Source organism: Perca flavescens, chromosome 2, assembly GCF_004354835.1.
Source record: "Perca flavescens isolate YP-PL-M2 chromosome 2, PFLA_1.0, whole genome shotgun sequence".
In the NCBI taxonomy this organism is placed as follows: Eukaryota; Metazoa; Chordata; class Actinopteri; order Perciformes; family Percidae; genus Perca; species Perca flavescens.
Window position 1 is genome coordinate 682,784 of NC_041332.1, and position 16,741 is coordinate 699,524.

Sequence of the window (16,741 nt, forward strand, 5' to 3'; positions counted from 1 at the left end):
CCAGTATTAACAGGCTCAGATTATTATTCTAACCCCTGAAAACACCATCACCAAACCCACCAGACTCCATGTAAATAAACAGTACTTTTAGCGTGTATAGAGCCAGCATATTTCCATATGTAAATAGGTGATTTAAGGGTTTATTTCAATCAAACCAGAGTGGTGATTGTTGGAACAGACGTGCAAAATGTTATTATAATCTCATTTTGTTCCATCTCAAATTCCTCTGTAGCTCAGTGTAACTGTTACTCAAAGCAATGTTATCTTGTTTTAGTTTTTTATATATCATGTTTTTACAACACAGATCGCATGTTACAAAAAGAGGAATACAAACCAAAAAAGCTAGTGTTCAGATTCAGTTTTATTTAAATAGGTGAATAAAGTTTTCACAGATTTAAAACATTTAAACAGACTTCCTGTTCCTGATCATGTTTAATCTGCAGGTGAAAACTCCCAGCATGCTCCTTGGTCAGTTGATGGCGAGACAGAGCCACTGCAGGAGAACAAAAAGAGTTCAGAGATGATGTCAGGCTTATGATCAGTAAACTTGGTAGTTACTGGATCAGTTTTACCTGCTGCAGGTCTAGCTGGATCCTGCCCTCCTTCTTCTGGTCCAGAGTTCTGAACATCTCTGGGGGAGAAAACCAGCTTAAACTTAAACAATGCATGGCCAGAAGTAAAACCCAGGACATTTGGTTTTTCAATGGGGGATTGACTCTTCCCAAGTATCCTTCCCAAATTGCAAAAGTGTTCCCAAGTGGTCTACCTTCCTTTCTGACCCAGAAATAGAAGACAGCAGTCAGAAGGGTTTGATTTAGAAAATCACATCTTTTTGCCCATCCCTATGTAAAACGTGTGAAAAGTCGTCCATATTCTCCCTGCTTTCCAAGATTTTGACAAAGGTAAACAGGAAGAACAATCTTTATTCTAAGCAGTTGTATGTTGGCAGACAGAGGTAGAGTTACTCTGTCATTCATCCCATTCTTCCGACTCATGTATACAAGTAGAACTGTCAGAACATATCATTCACTGAACTTCCTGCTGCAACCACACTGACAGATGTAGTTACAGAGGTGGAGTTCTTTGAGACTCACTAAACAGCAGCTCCAGTCGGATCAGGCAGCCGATGAAACAATCAAAGTCAATGGCAAAACTTGTGTCTGCGTATCGATTGACGATCTCGTGAATCACAGAGCTGTTCACCTGGAAACCTGAACACATACACACAGACAGACAGACAGACAGACACACACACACACACACACACACACACACACACACACACACACACACACACACACACAGACACTCACATACATGCACACAAACAGGCACGCAGACACACATTTGGTGTTGGACACGTGAAAATCGAGTATAGAGTTGGAAAATGCAAGTGAATGTCTGCCGAAATTGTAAAAAAAACTGGGAAACTGAAGAAAGATTTTGGTGGCTGTCCAATTCTTCAACAAATGGTTCTTAAAGGAACCCTAGAACCCGTTAAATAACTCGTTAGTCTCACCAGCTTCAGCCAAAGCAGCTCTCATCTCATGACTGCTCATCGTACCAGAAGCGTCCGAGTCGTGACTCTTAAAGATCTCCTGCAGAATCACACAGGAAGAAGAAAACAGCGATCAGTTTATATTTAATGTTATTTTTATTATAGAAACTATAAAGATCATCAGATCACACAAAAACCTGTTTAACATTCAAAAACTGAATCAGAATGAAGTATATATATATATATATATAAATAAATAGGGCTGTCAAACTCAGTGCGATAACGAGTTAATGCAAGTTCATTTTAACGCCACATACTGAAAATAGCAGAAACCGAAATGGAGAAATGTCAGATTCAGTTTCAAAGCCCTTCCAGATGGTTCTCTCCACCAGACTAATGTCTGCATGAACTGAGGATGTGAACTAAGTTACCACTGTAGTACGTCCAGTCGCAAACACCACTGGAGCTTTAAGGCATACTCACACTTGGCCCAGTTAAACCGTGTCCGAGCACGTTTAACCCCAAAGTCCACTTCATTTAACTAGTGAGATCGCTCAGTCACGTTTCAGAGAGGTGGGCCAGGGAACCGTTCAGAGAGGTCGGTGTCAAGAGACAACAAACAACATAGGCATTCACCTTTTCAACTGCCTTGCAAGATAAAACACCAGCAGGGGGCGAGAAAACGCATGCGTTGTTGGAACCCATCATTGACTGAAATTCCTTCCTTGACGAGGAGATGCGCATTCGGACACATTCAGCTCATCATTTGAGACAACTGGAGACCCAACCAGTAGAGAAATGGATATTGTTTGTGTAAAATTGTTGCCAGTTGTTAAGTGCTTATTTGTGTTGAAATTTGAGACAAATTATCTGATTTGATAATGCTATTTGGAAAACAATGATTGATCTAATGGACAATTGATTCCTTTGATATTGTATTGGAAATGTATAGTTTTCAGTTAATATATTAATACCTTATTGTTTGTGAAAATTGAGCCTTATCTGTGTACTTAAGGTAATACATATTTCTTTGTGTTTTTGCCTTTAAAGGTTATCAACCTATTAGTAATTATTCTACTGCTCGTACCTACCGTTACCTACGAACTGAGATCCATCTTAAACAAACTAAACTTGAATTAAATAAAGAAGAAGTTTGATATTTGAGTTGTGCCTTGTGTCCTTCAGTCTTTGAAAAGGCCTTTTTCATGTTTGGGCAAAGAGCCAAAGTGTGAACTATATAACTTGACAGAGCCCGTTTCAGAGAGGTGGGCCAGGGCATGTTTCAGAGAGGTGGGTTAGGTCACGTTTCAGAGAGGTGGGTTAGGGCACGTTTCAGAGAAGTGGGTTAGGGCACGTTTCAGAGAAGTGGGTTAGGGCACGTTTCAGAGAAGTGGGTTAGGTCACGTTTCAGAGAAGTGGGTTAGGGCACGTTTCAGAGAAGTGGGTTAGGGCACGTTTCAGAGAAGTGGGTTAGGTCACGTTTCAGAGAAGTGGGTTAGGTCACGTTTCAGAGAAGTGGGTTAGGGCACGTTTCAGAGAAGTGGGTTAGGTCACGTTTCAGAGAAGTGGGTTAGGGCACGTTTCAGAGAAGTGGGTTAGGCACGTTTCAGAGAAGTGGGTTAGGTCACGTTTCAGAGAAGTGGGTTAGGTCACGTTTCAGAGAAGTGGGTTAGGGCACGTTTCAGAGAAGTGGGTTAGGTCACGTTTCAGAGAGGTGGATCAGGTCACGTTTCAGAGAGGTGGGTCAGGGCACGTTTCAGAGAGGTGGGTCAGGTCACGTTTCAGAGAGGTGGGTCAGGTCACGTTTCAGAGAGGTGGGTCAGGGCACGTTTCAGAGAGGTGGGTTAGGGTATGTTTCAGAGAGGTGGATTAGGGTCTGTTTCAGAGAGGTGGGCCAGGCCATGTTTCAGAGAGGTGGACCAGGCCATGTTTCAGAGAGGTGGGCCAGGCCACGTTTCAGAGAGGTGGGTCAGGTCACGTTTCAGAGAGGTGGGTCAGGGCACGTTTCAGAGAGGTGGGTCAGGTCACGTTTCAGAGAGGTGGGTCAGGTCACGTTTCAGAGAGGTGGATCAGGTCACGTTTCAGAGAGGTGGGTCAGGTCACGTTTCAGAGAGGTGGGTCAGGTCACGTTTCAGAGAGGTGGATTAGGGTCTGTTTCAGAGAGGTGGATTAGGGTCTGTTTCAGAGAGGTGGGCCAGGCCATGTTTCAGAGAGGTGGACCAGGCCATGTTTCAGAGAGGTGGGCCAGGCCATGTTTCAGAGAGGTGGGCCAGGCCATGTTTCAGAGAGGTGGATTAGGGTCTGTTTCAGAGAGGTGGACCAGGCCATGTTTCAGAGAGGTGGGCCAGGCCATGTTTCAGAGAGGTGGGCCAGGCCATGTTTCAGAGAGGTGAGCCAGGGCACGGTTCAGCCCAGTCTCAAACACCACTGGAGCTTTAAAAACTGAAAACATCCCGTTAAATAACATTTATAAAAGATTAAAAAAATCTGAGATTAATTTAATTATGGACAATCATAACATTAATCCCAAATAAATATTTTAATTGATTGACAGCCCTGACATACACACGTATATAGAAGTATGATTCTATAATTCTAACAAAATGGAAGTGTTTAAACGTTAATATTTCAGTCCAGAAGTTCTCACCAGGTATTTCTGGATCTTCGTCCACAGATGGTGAAACTCCAGCAGACCCAGTTTACTGCTGCCGTCCATCTGGAGACAAGTCAAAGATCTAGACCTTCTGGATTATTAATCACTAATCAAAATAGCTTTCTGTCAGTTACTTTTCTCACTAATTGATGTTCAGACTAATGTCGACCAATCAACCAATCAGTGAGTCATTTGATTGAATCCCTGAGTGAGTATTTGAGGATACGTCCAGCAGGCTGATGATGCTGCGGCAGGTCTCCAGACTGAAGCCGTCCGTCTTCACATCTGACCCTTCAATCACAAAAAGACTGATGTCACAATGACATCACTCTGATGTCATCAAAGATCTTCTATAACTGAAGATAGCTCATTACCCGCTGCACCAAGGCTATGAAGCTGGGTCACACTTCCTGGACCCTTTCATGTGTTGAAACATTCGATTACTTTTGGTTTTAAAGAAGTTTACATGACGTACTTGTCCTCATTGTCTATGTGGGCTGGTACTTCCTGTACTTTTGAGGTTGATTTCTACAGGTTTTTCTACTTTCTAGTTTTTTTTCCATCTTTTCTCTGTACTTTTCTCTGTACTTTTTCTACCCTTCCTCTAGGCTTTTATCTACATCTTTTCCACGTTTCTTATACAGGATTTTTTTTCCCCCCCATACTTTTTTGGACACATTTGACCCTTTTAGAAACTTTCAACAGTAAACGTTGCCGAGCAGCTGCAGAGTGACTTCAGCTACACAGAGAAACTAAAATAATGAATGTGTGAATTTAAATGAATGAATAAATCTGTGGAGACGTTAAACTTACTCTGAGAGACGACTCGGTCCAGAACCCGCTGCAGCTCGAAGGCCGAGATCTCCGAGTCCTGTCGACGGAAAGAGTCATCAACAGGAAGTCATATTGTCACTTTCAAAATAAAAGTTAATTTAAAATATTTTATTACAGTTCCAGAGATCTGCACAAAGAGACGCTTGAAATGTGGATCCACGTCGCTCTGTCCGACATCCGGCTGCAGGGAAAAGATTTATGGCGATGTAAGAAATCATATTTTTACAAACATTAAATTATTCTTCATGTCCTGTTGTCTCAATACAACAGACTAGAGAGTACAGTCTTACAGTTTTTTTCCAATTGCTAAAACACAATTTTTGTAAACTAGGCTGGTTTTATCAAACTACTTAAAAAAATTCACAAAACCACACACCCAAACTGAAAAATAGCTCATATAGTATATCCTGCAAAATGAAGCTGCAACCAAAACTACATATAGCATTATAAAAATTACACTTTTGCACCAAATGGCACACACTTAATTCATATTACGAGATTGTTATCTAACCAACTAAACACTGTTGGGCATAATAAAAATCACTCTCATCTTAGTATGCTTTGACATAATACTAAAATAGTTCAAATTGTAGAATATTCTTCAGATTGTTCACATGCACAGAAATATTTGCAGACACACACACACACACACACACACACACACACACACACACACACACACACACACACACAAAATTTATCTTTTTATTTTTCAAGTTAGTGCAACATATGCACAGCAGATATATTTACATTGGACTGAACAAAAATATGCTCACAAAAAATAGTAAACTGAAAAAGAAAATTGCTGAAAAAATGTGTAGAAAAAATATATAGAAAAGAGAGGTGCACACCTATGGTCTTTTCATAGTGCTTACTTCCTGAATGTAGTGGGAACAATTAACCATTGCGGTGGTCGGCCAGGTGGCACATATTTATTGGCCAATTAGCTAATGTAGTGTCATTTTGAATGGCAGTGTTTTGAAATGGCACACATGTGACTTTATGTCAGATTGTTGTGTCTTATGCAGAGAACCGTGTTCAGTGCATTTAAAAAGAGCCATTTTGACTTGCAAAATGTGTGTAAAGCCGAAAATGTGTTTAGACTTTTGGAGACTTGGGAAGAGGTTTTGCTCAATGTGTGTAACTTTAAATAATTGTGCTATGCATGTCATTTTAGTCTGTTAGCAATTGGAAAAAACTGTAATGAACAAACAAGGTTTTATCTTACTCAAACATCGGCTCTCTGTAGATACATCACTTTAGAGAAACTTTTATTAACAGATATGTTAGAGTTTTTAAACAGAGTCACAAACCTCCTGGATGTCAGCGCTTAGCTCCTCCTCCATCGGACTGAAACATGGACAACTGATTTAAAAAAAAAAACTCTGACCTGCACATATGATGTATAAATATATATAAATATAGCTTTATATGGGTGGTTGACAACTTTTGACACAAAAGAAAATATCAGTGAATAGTGTGTGTGTGTGTGTGTGTGTGTGTGTGTGTGTGTGTGTGTGTGTGTGTACGCATGTGTGAGTACGTGTGTGATTGTGTGTCTGTCTGCATGTGTGTGTGTGTGTGTCCCTGTGTGCGTACCTGGAGTGGGCGTGTTTCTCGGTGAACACCCGCAGGATGAAGCTTCCTGCGCGGTGCGGTTCGAAGGTTGAGGGGATGATGGCGTACTCTCCGGGCGGCAGCTTGAAGCGCTCGCTCATTTCCCTCAGGTTGGTGAAGTTCTGAGTGCGAGCCACCGGCGCCGCCCGCAGCAGGACGTCCGGGCCCAGACGCACGCCACTGCCACCCTTATACTGACCACAGGAAGGAGGTCAGAATTTATACAGACCACAGAAGACACTTTACACAGTTGAAACAAAGTTTTAAAAAAGCATCCAAGGCTCATCATTTGTAACAATAAGGCCAGTTACACATTGCAAGCATCGCGAGAGCGTGTCAGCCGCGTGGCGTGTCCGTTTATATTTCGGCTCCCATGGTAACAGGTTAGAGCTTACACACTGCCGGCTCGAGCCGCGCCTGAGACGCGTGCTTGCTAGAAATGAAGCTCAGCGCAAATTCTTTCAGGAAGACGTCATTACCCCAATCACTACTCATTCTTAAATCAAATCAGCTGTTCAAGAAGTGTCAGTTAAACCAATCAGACTCGGCCACGAGATTCAAGGGCCAATCACAGCCTTACAACTCTGCTTTAAATCGGTTCTCTCCTTGTGCTGTCAGCTGTCGTTTCAGGCTCGTCCCTCCTCCTCCTCCTCCTCCTCCTCCTCCTCCTCCTCCTCCTCCTCCCCTGCCGCCTCCGGTCGTTGTTTCTCCCGGCTGATCGCTCCGTCGTCTCTTCGGTCCGGTCTCTGGTCTCTTCACCGCCGCCACCAGTGTCTGGACTCCATCGGGGGGTTATGTTCCTATTCCCTACCCCTTTAAGAAGATTAATTCAATGGAGTCCAATCTCCAAAAGACTTTGTACATTCAATATCATACAGTTGTACAATAAATATCTGCAAACGAAGTCTCTCCTGACTGAAATAGAACCGACGCCTATTTTTCACGCGAGACGCGAGCGTGTTGGAAGCGTTTCCTGGCAAAATAGAATAGGAAAATATGTTTATATGTTATTTAGACACGAATGCATATTAATAAATGACATGTTGATGTTTGAAAGTCTAGGTTTTGACATCAATGTAGATATAAATGTAATACAAAATGTCAGAGAAAAGATTTTCAAATATTGCACTGGTCATACAGAATGAAATATTCTGTAACATATTTTGCAGTCAATACTGCCGATGTTGTCTTGCTTTAATCAAATCAGTAGGCTCTATATAAATGGTAGGATAGGCTACTATATATAAATGGTAGGATAGGCTACTATATATAAAGGGTAGGATAGGCTACTATATATAAATGGTAGGATAGGCTACTATATATAAATGGTAGGATAGGCTACTATATATAAATGGTAGGATAGGCTATATATAAATGGTAGGATAGGCTACTATATATAAATGGTAGGATAGGCTACTATATATAAAGGGTAGGATAGGCTACTATATATAAATGGTAGGATAGGCTACTATATATAAATGGTAGGATAGGCTACTATATATAAATGGTAGGATAGGCTACTATATATAAATGGTAGGATAGGCTACTATATATAAATGGTAGGATAGGCTACTATATATAAAAATAGGATAGGCTACTATATATAAAATGGTAGGATAGGCTACTATATATAAATGGTAGGATAGGCTACTATATATAAATGGTAGGATAGGCTACTATATATAAAGGGTAGGATATATATATAAATGGTAGGATAGGCTACTATATATAAATGGTAGGATAGGCTACTATATATAAATGGTAGGATAGGCTACTATATATAAATGGTAGGATAGGCTACTATATATAAATGGTAGGATAGGCTACTATATATAAATGGTAGGATAGGCTACTATATATAAATGGTAGGATAGGCTACTATATATAAATGGTAGGATAGGCTACTATATAAAATGGTAGGATAGGCTACTATATATAAATGGTAGGATAGGCTACTATATATAAATGGTAGGATAGGCTACTATATATAAATGGTAGGATAGGCTACTATATATAAATGGTAGGATAGGCTACTATATATAAAGGGTAGGATAGGCTACTATATATAAATGGTAGGATAGGCTACTATATATAAATGGTAGGATAGGCTACTATATATAAAGGGTAGGATAGGCTACTATATATAAAAGGTAGGATAGGCTACTATATATAAATGGTAGGATAGGCTACTATATATAAATGGTAGGATAGGCTACTATATATAAATGGTAGGATAGGCTACTATATATAAATGGTAGGATAGGCTACTATATATAAATGGTAGGATAGGCTACTATATATAAAGGGTAGGATAGGCTACTATATATAAATGGTAGGATAGGCTACTATATATAAATGGTAGGATAGGCTACTATATATAAATGGTAGGATAGGCTACGATAACAACGTAGTGTGTGTTCTGAGTGATGGTCCAACATCAGAGAGGCTGTATAGGCTCTTTACAGCTACACTAAGTTGTTATAAACAGACAGCCCATTATTCAGAGTCTGAATGTGTCGGCACTATGTCCCGAGATCAGCCCCCCCCCCGTACCTAGCAGCAGGAGCAGCGCCGCGTCAGACACGCTTCTGGTGTTGAGGACACAGAAAAATCCACGCAGCTGAGACGCAACAGAAACGCCACGCTGGTGCGACGCGTGCAGTGTGTAACCGGCCTAATGGTGCTTCAGTTGTTGACCTCGTTTCAGGTTGATGAATGTGAACTCACCTCATCAGGAACCTGAAGACACAAACACACACAGACATAATGACAAATACAGAAACACACTTGATGCACCAAACTGTGTGTGTGTGTGTGTGTGTGTGTCTGTGTGCGTGTGTCTGTGTCTGTGTCTGTGTGTGTGTGTGTGTGTGTGTGTGTGTGTGTGTGTGTGTGTGTGTGTGTGTGTGTGGATGTGTGTCTGTGTTTGTATGTGTGTGTGTGTTTGTGTATGTGAGTTTGTGTCTGTGTGTCTATGTGTGTGTGTGTGTGTGTGTGAGTTTGTGTCTGTGTGTCTATGTGTGTGTGTGTACCTTGTAGATGGAGAACCCGATGGTGTTGAGGTCTCGTCCAAAGCGTCTCTCCCTACGAGCGTCTTTCTGCATCAGACCAATCAGAACGGTGCAGCCGTCCTCGCCGTCGTGCGGATCATCGTCTACGTCCTCCAGACGGATAAAGAACTGCGGGTCAGAGCAGAAGGTAGCTACACACACACACACACACACACACACACACACACACACACACACACACACACACACACACACACACACAGGCACACACACACACACACACACACACACACACACACACACACACACACACACACACACACACACACACACACACACACACACACATACACACACAGGCACACACACACACAGGAACAAAAAGTAAAACCATGAAAATATCAGACTGCAACAGAGCAGCTGAACATGTTTCACATCGTAGAGTCTGGAGTTTAATAAGTAAAAGCTGTTCTACACTAAACATTTCAAAACAAAAGAGGTTTTTAAAAGTGTTTAAAGATGGAGGCCTGAGACATCAGTCCAGCTTTTCATTTTACAGTTTTATTTGATTGCTAAACGGCAGTGGGCACAACTGGATTAACTTGTGCAACACTCTAACTCCAGTCTACACAGCAGCAGGTCATGTAGACCAGACTCTAGTTGGTTTCTCATCGCTTGAACACAGTTTTCTAAACTCTACACACTTATCCCAGGACTTTAACCACAACCTGCACAACACGGTGGATTTACAGCACTTTGTTCAGATGCTAACACACTGCTGTCAACACTGTTAACCACACATTCAACACAGAATAGATCTCAGTCTGGTGCCTATCAAACACTGCTGATTGCAATGTTTTTTTGTTTTAGACTTGTTAGGGAACACATACTGTAGATACAGTATATAGGGAAAGCTCATACAGCATTTTTTGGAAATAAACACCAAATAAGAATGAGACAGTTATACATTGTACTGTTTGAGAGTAAGAGGTAAAAGAGCAAATATACCAACATGTCCAGGTAAGATGTCTGAGGTTATGTACACAGGTGTGAAAATGTTACAAACACTTCCTTTACTGTAGTAAAACTGTGGATTTCCTGTTTTTCACAAACTAATGGAGGTGTAAGTAATGGGAACACCTCAGTCATTTGTATTTATAGATCATGTAGGTTCATGGCAAGAGAAGACTTGTAAAACTTCTGGACTATTACGTAATATTTGGTTTGTAACATTTCCAGTAATTACATAAATTACTACAGACAAAATAAAAATATAAATATCTATTTACTGTAGGTGAGCAAACTGAGGATTTTCAATAATTCTTGTTTACCTCAAAATTGGTATAAAATAAAAAAGGAAAGAAAATAATTTCACTCTTTTCTTATAGAAACTATTGAGTAGTGTGAAGTCACTTAAATTGTTCAAACTGTAAAGATGAGAAAGTTTGTAATTTGTGTATTGGTGTTTGGTTCTAGTGTTTTTACCCTCAGTGTGTTCTGAGTGACGGTGTGTGTTATCTCAGTGTGTGTGTGTGTGTGTGTGTGTGTGTTATCTCAGTGAGGATTGTTCATACTGAGCCTGTTTTGAGACGTGTGTGAAGAGTTGTGTTGCTGTGAATGAGTTTTGCAGCTGATGTGACCTGTTCAGCTCAGGTGAGTGTTGGGAATGCAGACTGGAGTTTGAGTTTTGCACACGTGGCTTCAATTAGAAAACTGTAATGTGAAAAAGTTGAAAGAAATAATTAAAATATGTAAATCTATGAGTTATAATCAGAGCGGCGAATCAATGGACGTAGAATTCAACGTCATTTTCCACAGATTTTAAAAGAGTAAGAAAAATAACAGTCTGAATGTAAACACATGAACAGTCTAATTTCTACAGATTTATATTCTGGATCACCGCTGAAACTGTAAAAACTATAATCTGCCCATTGTATTTGGGTTTCCTCATAAATAATGTAAATGTAAGCAGACGCAGAGAGTTGAAGTTTGGTTGGACGTTCTTGAAGAAAGTAAAAAAATATATAAATATGAGAAAACATAATTGAGTTCATTTCCTCAACAAAAACTATGACAATAAATATTCCTTGAATTTAAAAATGTGGTAGGTGGCAGAGAGAGGTGAGGGGAGTGGTAATTGAATTGATCTCGCGACCTGTTTGCTCCACCTCCAAGCCTTATATGGACTTCCTGCCCCACCAAGCAGAGGCTGGGATTAATTGAGTGATTAGGTTTTGGAGGGAAAAGGGAAGCAAGCGGTTGAACGGGGAACAAAGAGAACCAGGGAGGAGAGAGGAGAGACAGAGTGAGACAGAGTGAGAGTGAGACAGAGTGAGAGTGAGACAGAGTGAGACAGAGTGAGACAGAGTGAGAGTGAGACAGAGTGAGACAGAGTGAGAGTGAGACAGAGTGAGAGTGAGACAGAGTGAGACAGAGTCAGAGTGAGACAGAGTGAGACAGAGTGAGAATTAGAGTGAGAGTGAGACAGAGTGAGACGGGTGAGACAGGGTGAGAAGTAGAGTGGTGGAAAGTAGTGAGAATAATCCTGAACTAAACTGTGTGACTAACTGGTGGGACCGGGACTGGCTGACTTCCCCCCTGTATACCAAAATGTTTTGGATGAGGACCCGCTTGTGGATTACCTGTGGATAGAAGACGACAAGAACAGATTCTGGACGGTGAAGTAGTTTTGTAAATCCCCTCCTACGCTGTACGTTACCCTTAATATACTTCCCAACTGTTTACAACTGTTTACTATGTACTCCTGGTGCCGGCTTTTGTTATTGAACTGGTGACGTTGAAACCCCCTCTGGGCTTGGCACAACAAGATGAAAGCTAAAGAGCCTGAGCGTTACCAGGATAGTTCCTGCAGCCGCCGGCGGTGGAGCCGACCCTCCACGCGCCCTCAAACTCGGCGTAGCTCCAGCGGCCCACGGTCTCGCTGGTCAGCGTGTCGGGGGTCAGGTTACAGATGTCCAGGCGGGAAAACTTGATCAGGAAGTCAGAGAAGGACATCCTGTAGAGACCAGGGAGAGGAAGAGGAGAATACTCCATGCATTCAACATCCGACTAATGGGATACAGAAGTATATTTTACAAAGGGGGGGTGCATGCATTTCCTCCTTTCTGGTCTATATATCTCTGCCATTGCTGAACACGGACCCTTTTTTCCACCATCAAACTAGCAAAACTGGATTTGGATACACTGTAAACGCACCTGCGCCATGCTCTTCATTCTGTGAGCTTAGATCGTTAAAATAGGGCCCCATATATTATATACCTAAAATAAAAGTAAAGCACTGGAACGTGAACACATAGCCGGCTACAGGGGACTGAGAGCCGGCTACAGGTCCCAGTTTGGTTTAGACACCAAAACTACTCTGACTCACCAGAACTCTCCATCGTCAGCTGAGTGATCCAGCTTCCTCTTCTCCTCCGGCTCAACTTCATCCCATTCCTTCGAACTGACAGACAGGCAGACAGAAACATCAGAGAGACAGACAGTCAGGCAGACAGACAGACAGAAACATCAGACAGACAGACAGAAACATCAGAGAGACAGACAGAGAGACAGAAACATCAGAGAGAGAGAGAGAGAGAGAGAGAGAGAGAGAGAGAGAGAGAGAGAGAGAGAGAGAGAGAGAGAGAGAGAGAGAGAGAGGCAGGCAGGCAGGCAGACGGAAACATCAGAGAGAGAGAGACAGACAGACAGAGAGACAGTCTCACTCATCGCTCCAGGCTCCGGTCCACTCCACCTGTCCCCAGGGGTTCCTGATTCTCAGCAGCTCCACCACAGAACCACCGTGATGAACCTGCAGGACAGAAGCACCGCTGGTCGGTCTGCTGCAGGAACCAAGCTACATTTTCAGGGTAAAGACATCCATCGTTTGCCTTTACCGTTCTTCTCTCTCCGTTCCCATTCTTAAAGCAACACTATGTAACTTTTCTCGCTTCGGTCAAACCTGTACATTGTCCATTACATTACATTATGCAAGTCTGCCAGATCAGGTAGCGGATCTGTAGTTCGAATGAACTGGACGATGTAATGTAATGTGATGTAATGGACAATCCGCTTCCAACCTGTAGGGGGACCAAAGCGGGAAAAGTTATGTAGTGTTGCTTTAAACTCCGTTCTCTTCAGGGGACAACAACCTTGTAGCTAGCGAGCTACATGCTGAAAATATCAAGTTATGAAGAAGATGTAAATGGAGCAACAAAGCAGGTCTGCTTGGTTCTTTCAGGGAATGATTGTAAAGATTGGATAAGAATATGTTTAGGTAATTTCCTCTAACTGGGACACTTTGGGACTGATTGGTGGGATTGCTGTGGATGAAGTACACACGGAGAAACACATGTAAGAGCCAATAAGGTTTAACCATGTATCAGCTGATTTAAATAGCTCATGTTACTGTACTGTGTCAACAGTTAACGTTATTTAATATTGGATGTAATACACTTGCACTACGTGAGCTACGTTGGTTGACATAGGGTTTAATCATGTATATTCCATCCATCCATCCATCTTCGTCCGCTTATCCGGTGTCGGGTCGCGGGGGGAGCAGCTCCAGCAGGGGACCCCAAACTTCCCTTTCCCGAACAACATTAACCAGCTCCGACTGGGGGATCCCGAGGCGTTCCCAGGCCAGGTTGGAGATATAATCCCTCCACCTAGTCCTGGGTCTTCCCCGAGGCCTCCTCCCAGCTGGACGTGCCTGGAACACCTCCCTAGGGAGGCGCCCAGGGGGCATCCTTACCAGATGCCCGAACCACCTCAACTGGCTCCTTTCGACGCAGCGTCTCTACTCCGAGCTCCTCACGGATGACTGAGCTTCTCACCCTATCTCTAAGGGAGACGCCAGCCACCCTCCTGAAGAAACCCATTTCAGCCTCTTGTACCCTGGATCTCGTTCTTTCGGTCATGACCCAGCCTTCATGACCATAGGTGAGGGTAGGAACGAAAACTGACCGGTAGATCGAGAGCTTTGCCTTCTGGCTCAGCTCTCTTTTCATCACAACGGTGCGATAGATTGAATGTAATACCGCACCCGCTGCGCCGATTCTCCGACCAATCTCCCGCTCCATTGTCCCCTCACTCGCGAACAAAACCCCAAGGTACTTGAACTCCTTCACTTGGGGTAAGGAATCATTCCCTACCTGGAGAAGGCATTCCATCGGTTTCCTGCTGAGAACCATGGCCTCCGATTTAGAGGTGCTGATCCTCATCCCAACCGCTTCACACTCTGTTGCGAACCGATCCAGTGAGTGCTGAAGGTCACAGGCCGATGATGCCATCAGGACCACATCATCTGCAAAGAGCAGCGATGAGATCCCCAGCCCACCAAACTGCAACCCCTCCCCACCCCGACTACACCTCGATATCCTGTCCATAAATATTACAAACAGGATTGGTGACAATGCGCATCCCTGGCGGAGGCCAACCCTCACCTGAAACGAGTCAGACTTACTGCCGAGATCCCGGACACAGCTCTCGCTTTGGTCGTACAGAGATTGGATGGCCTTGAGTAGAGACCCCCTCACCCCATACTCCCGCAGCACCTCCCACAGTATCTCCCGGGGGACCCGGTCATACGCCTTCTCCAAATCCACAAAACACATGTAGACCGGTTGGGCATACTCCCAGGCTCCCTCCAGGATCCTTGAAAGAGTGAAGAGCTGGTCCGTTGTTCCATGACCAGGACGGAATCCGCATTGTTCCTCCTCAACCCGAGGTTCAACTATTGGCCGAACCCTCCTTTCCAGCACCTTGGAGTAGACTTTACCAGGGAGGCGTGTGAAGTGTGATACCCCTGTAATTGGCACACACCCTCTGGTCCCCCTTTTTAAAAAGGGGAACCACCACCCCAGTCTGCCACTCCTTTGGCACTGTTCCAGACTTCCACGCAATGTTGAAGAGTCGTGTCAACCAGGACAGCCCCTCCACACCAAGAGCCTTGAGCATTTCTGGACGGATCTCATCAATCCCCGGGGCTTTGCCACTGTGGAGTTGTTTGACTACATCAGTGACTTCCGTCTGGGAAATCGACGACAATCCCCCATTATCCTCCAGCTCTGCCTCTAACATAGAGGGCGTATTAGTCGGATTCAGGAGTTCCTCAAAGTGCTCCTTCCACCGCCCTATTACCTCCTCAGTTGAGGTCAACAGTGTCCCATCCTTACTGTACACAGCTTGGATGGTTCCCCGCCCCCTCCTGGGTGGCAAACAGTTTTCCAGAAGCACTTTGGTGCCGACCGAAAGTCCTTCTCCATGTCTTCTCCAAACTTCTCCCACACCCGCTGCTTTGCCTCTTTCACGGCAGAGGCTGCAGCCCTTCGGGCCCTTCGGTACCCTGCAACTGCCTCCGGAGTCCTCCGAGATAACATATCCCGGAAAGACTCCTTCTTCAGTCGGACGGCTTCCCTGACCACCGGTGTCCACCACGGTGTTCGTGGGTTACCGCCCCTTGAGGCACCTAAGACCCTAAGACCACAGCTCCTCGCCGCATCTTCAGCAATGGAAACTTTGAACATTGTCCACTCGGGTTCAATGCCCCCAGCCTCCACAGGGATGCACGAAAAGCTCCGCCGGAGGTGTGAGTTGAAAGTCTGTCGGACAGGGGCCTCCTCCAGACGTTCCCAATTTACCCGCACTACGTTTGGGCATACCAGGTCTGTCCAGAGTCTTCCCCACCCCTGACCCAACTCACCACCAGATGGTGATCGGTTGACAGCTCTGCCCCTCTCTTCACCCGAGTGTCCAAAACATACGGCCTCAGATCAGATGAAACGATTACAAAATCGATCATTGACCTTCGGCCTAGGGTGCTCTGGTACCAGTTACACTTATGAGCATCCCTATGTTCGAACATGGTGTTCGTTATAGACAGTCCATGACTAGCACAGAAGTCCAACAACAAACAACCACTCTGGTTTAGATCAGGGAGGCCGTTCCTCCCAATCACGCTCTCCAGGTGTCTCCATCATTGCCCACGTGTGCGTTGAAGTCCCCCAGCAGAACAATGGAGTCCCCCACTGGCGCCCCATGCAGGACTCCACTCAAGGTCTCCAAGAAGGCCGAATACTCCGAACTCCTGTTTGGTGCATATGCACAAACAACAGTCAGAGTTTTCCC

At 43.9% G+C, this 16,741-nt stretch overlaps 1 protein-coding gene across 1 annotated transcript in view; it reads right to left on the reverse strand.

Moving 5' to 3' along the window:
* Positions 1-343: 343 nt before the first annotated feature.
* capn8 (calpain 8) overlaps positions 344-16,741 on the reverse strand; it is a 26,578-nt gene continuing 10,180 nt past the window's right edge. Inside the window, exons 7-21 of the mRNA XM_028590473.1 lie at positions 13,339-13,424; positions 13,002-13,076; positions 12,469-12,629; positions 9,635-9,804; positions 9,330-9,341; positions 6,585-6,796; positions 6,299-6,335; positions 5,101-5,166; positions 4,965-5,022; positions 4,378-4,442; positions 4,146-4,214; positions 1,520-1,598; positions 1,095-1,211; positions 573-631; positions 344-493 (exon numbers count right to left, since the gene is read on the reverse strand). Of these exons, the coding sequence (XP_028446274.1) occupies positions 470-493; positions 573-631; positions 1,095-1,211; positions 1,520-1,598; positions 4,146-4,214; positions 4,378-4,442; positions 4,965-5,022; positions 5,101-5,166; positions 6,299-6,335; positions 6,585-6,796; positions 9,330-9,341; positions 9,635-9,804; positions 12,469-12,629; positions 13,002-13,076; positions 13,339-13,424 (1,290 nt within the window). The 3' untranslated portion in view covers positions 344-469. The remainder of the gene's footprint in view (positions 494-572; positions 632-1,094; positions 1,212-1,519; positions 1,599-4,145; positions 4,215-4,377; positions 4,443-4,964; positions 5,023-5,100; positions 5,167-6,298; positions 6,336-6,584; positions 6,797-9,329; positions 9,342-9,634; positions 9,805-12,468; positions 12,630-13,001; positions 13,077-13,338; positions 13,425-16,741) is intronic.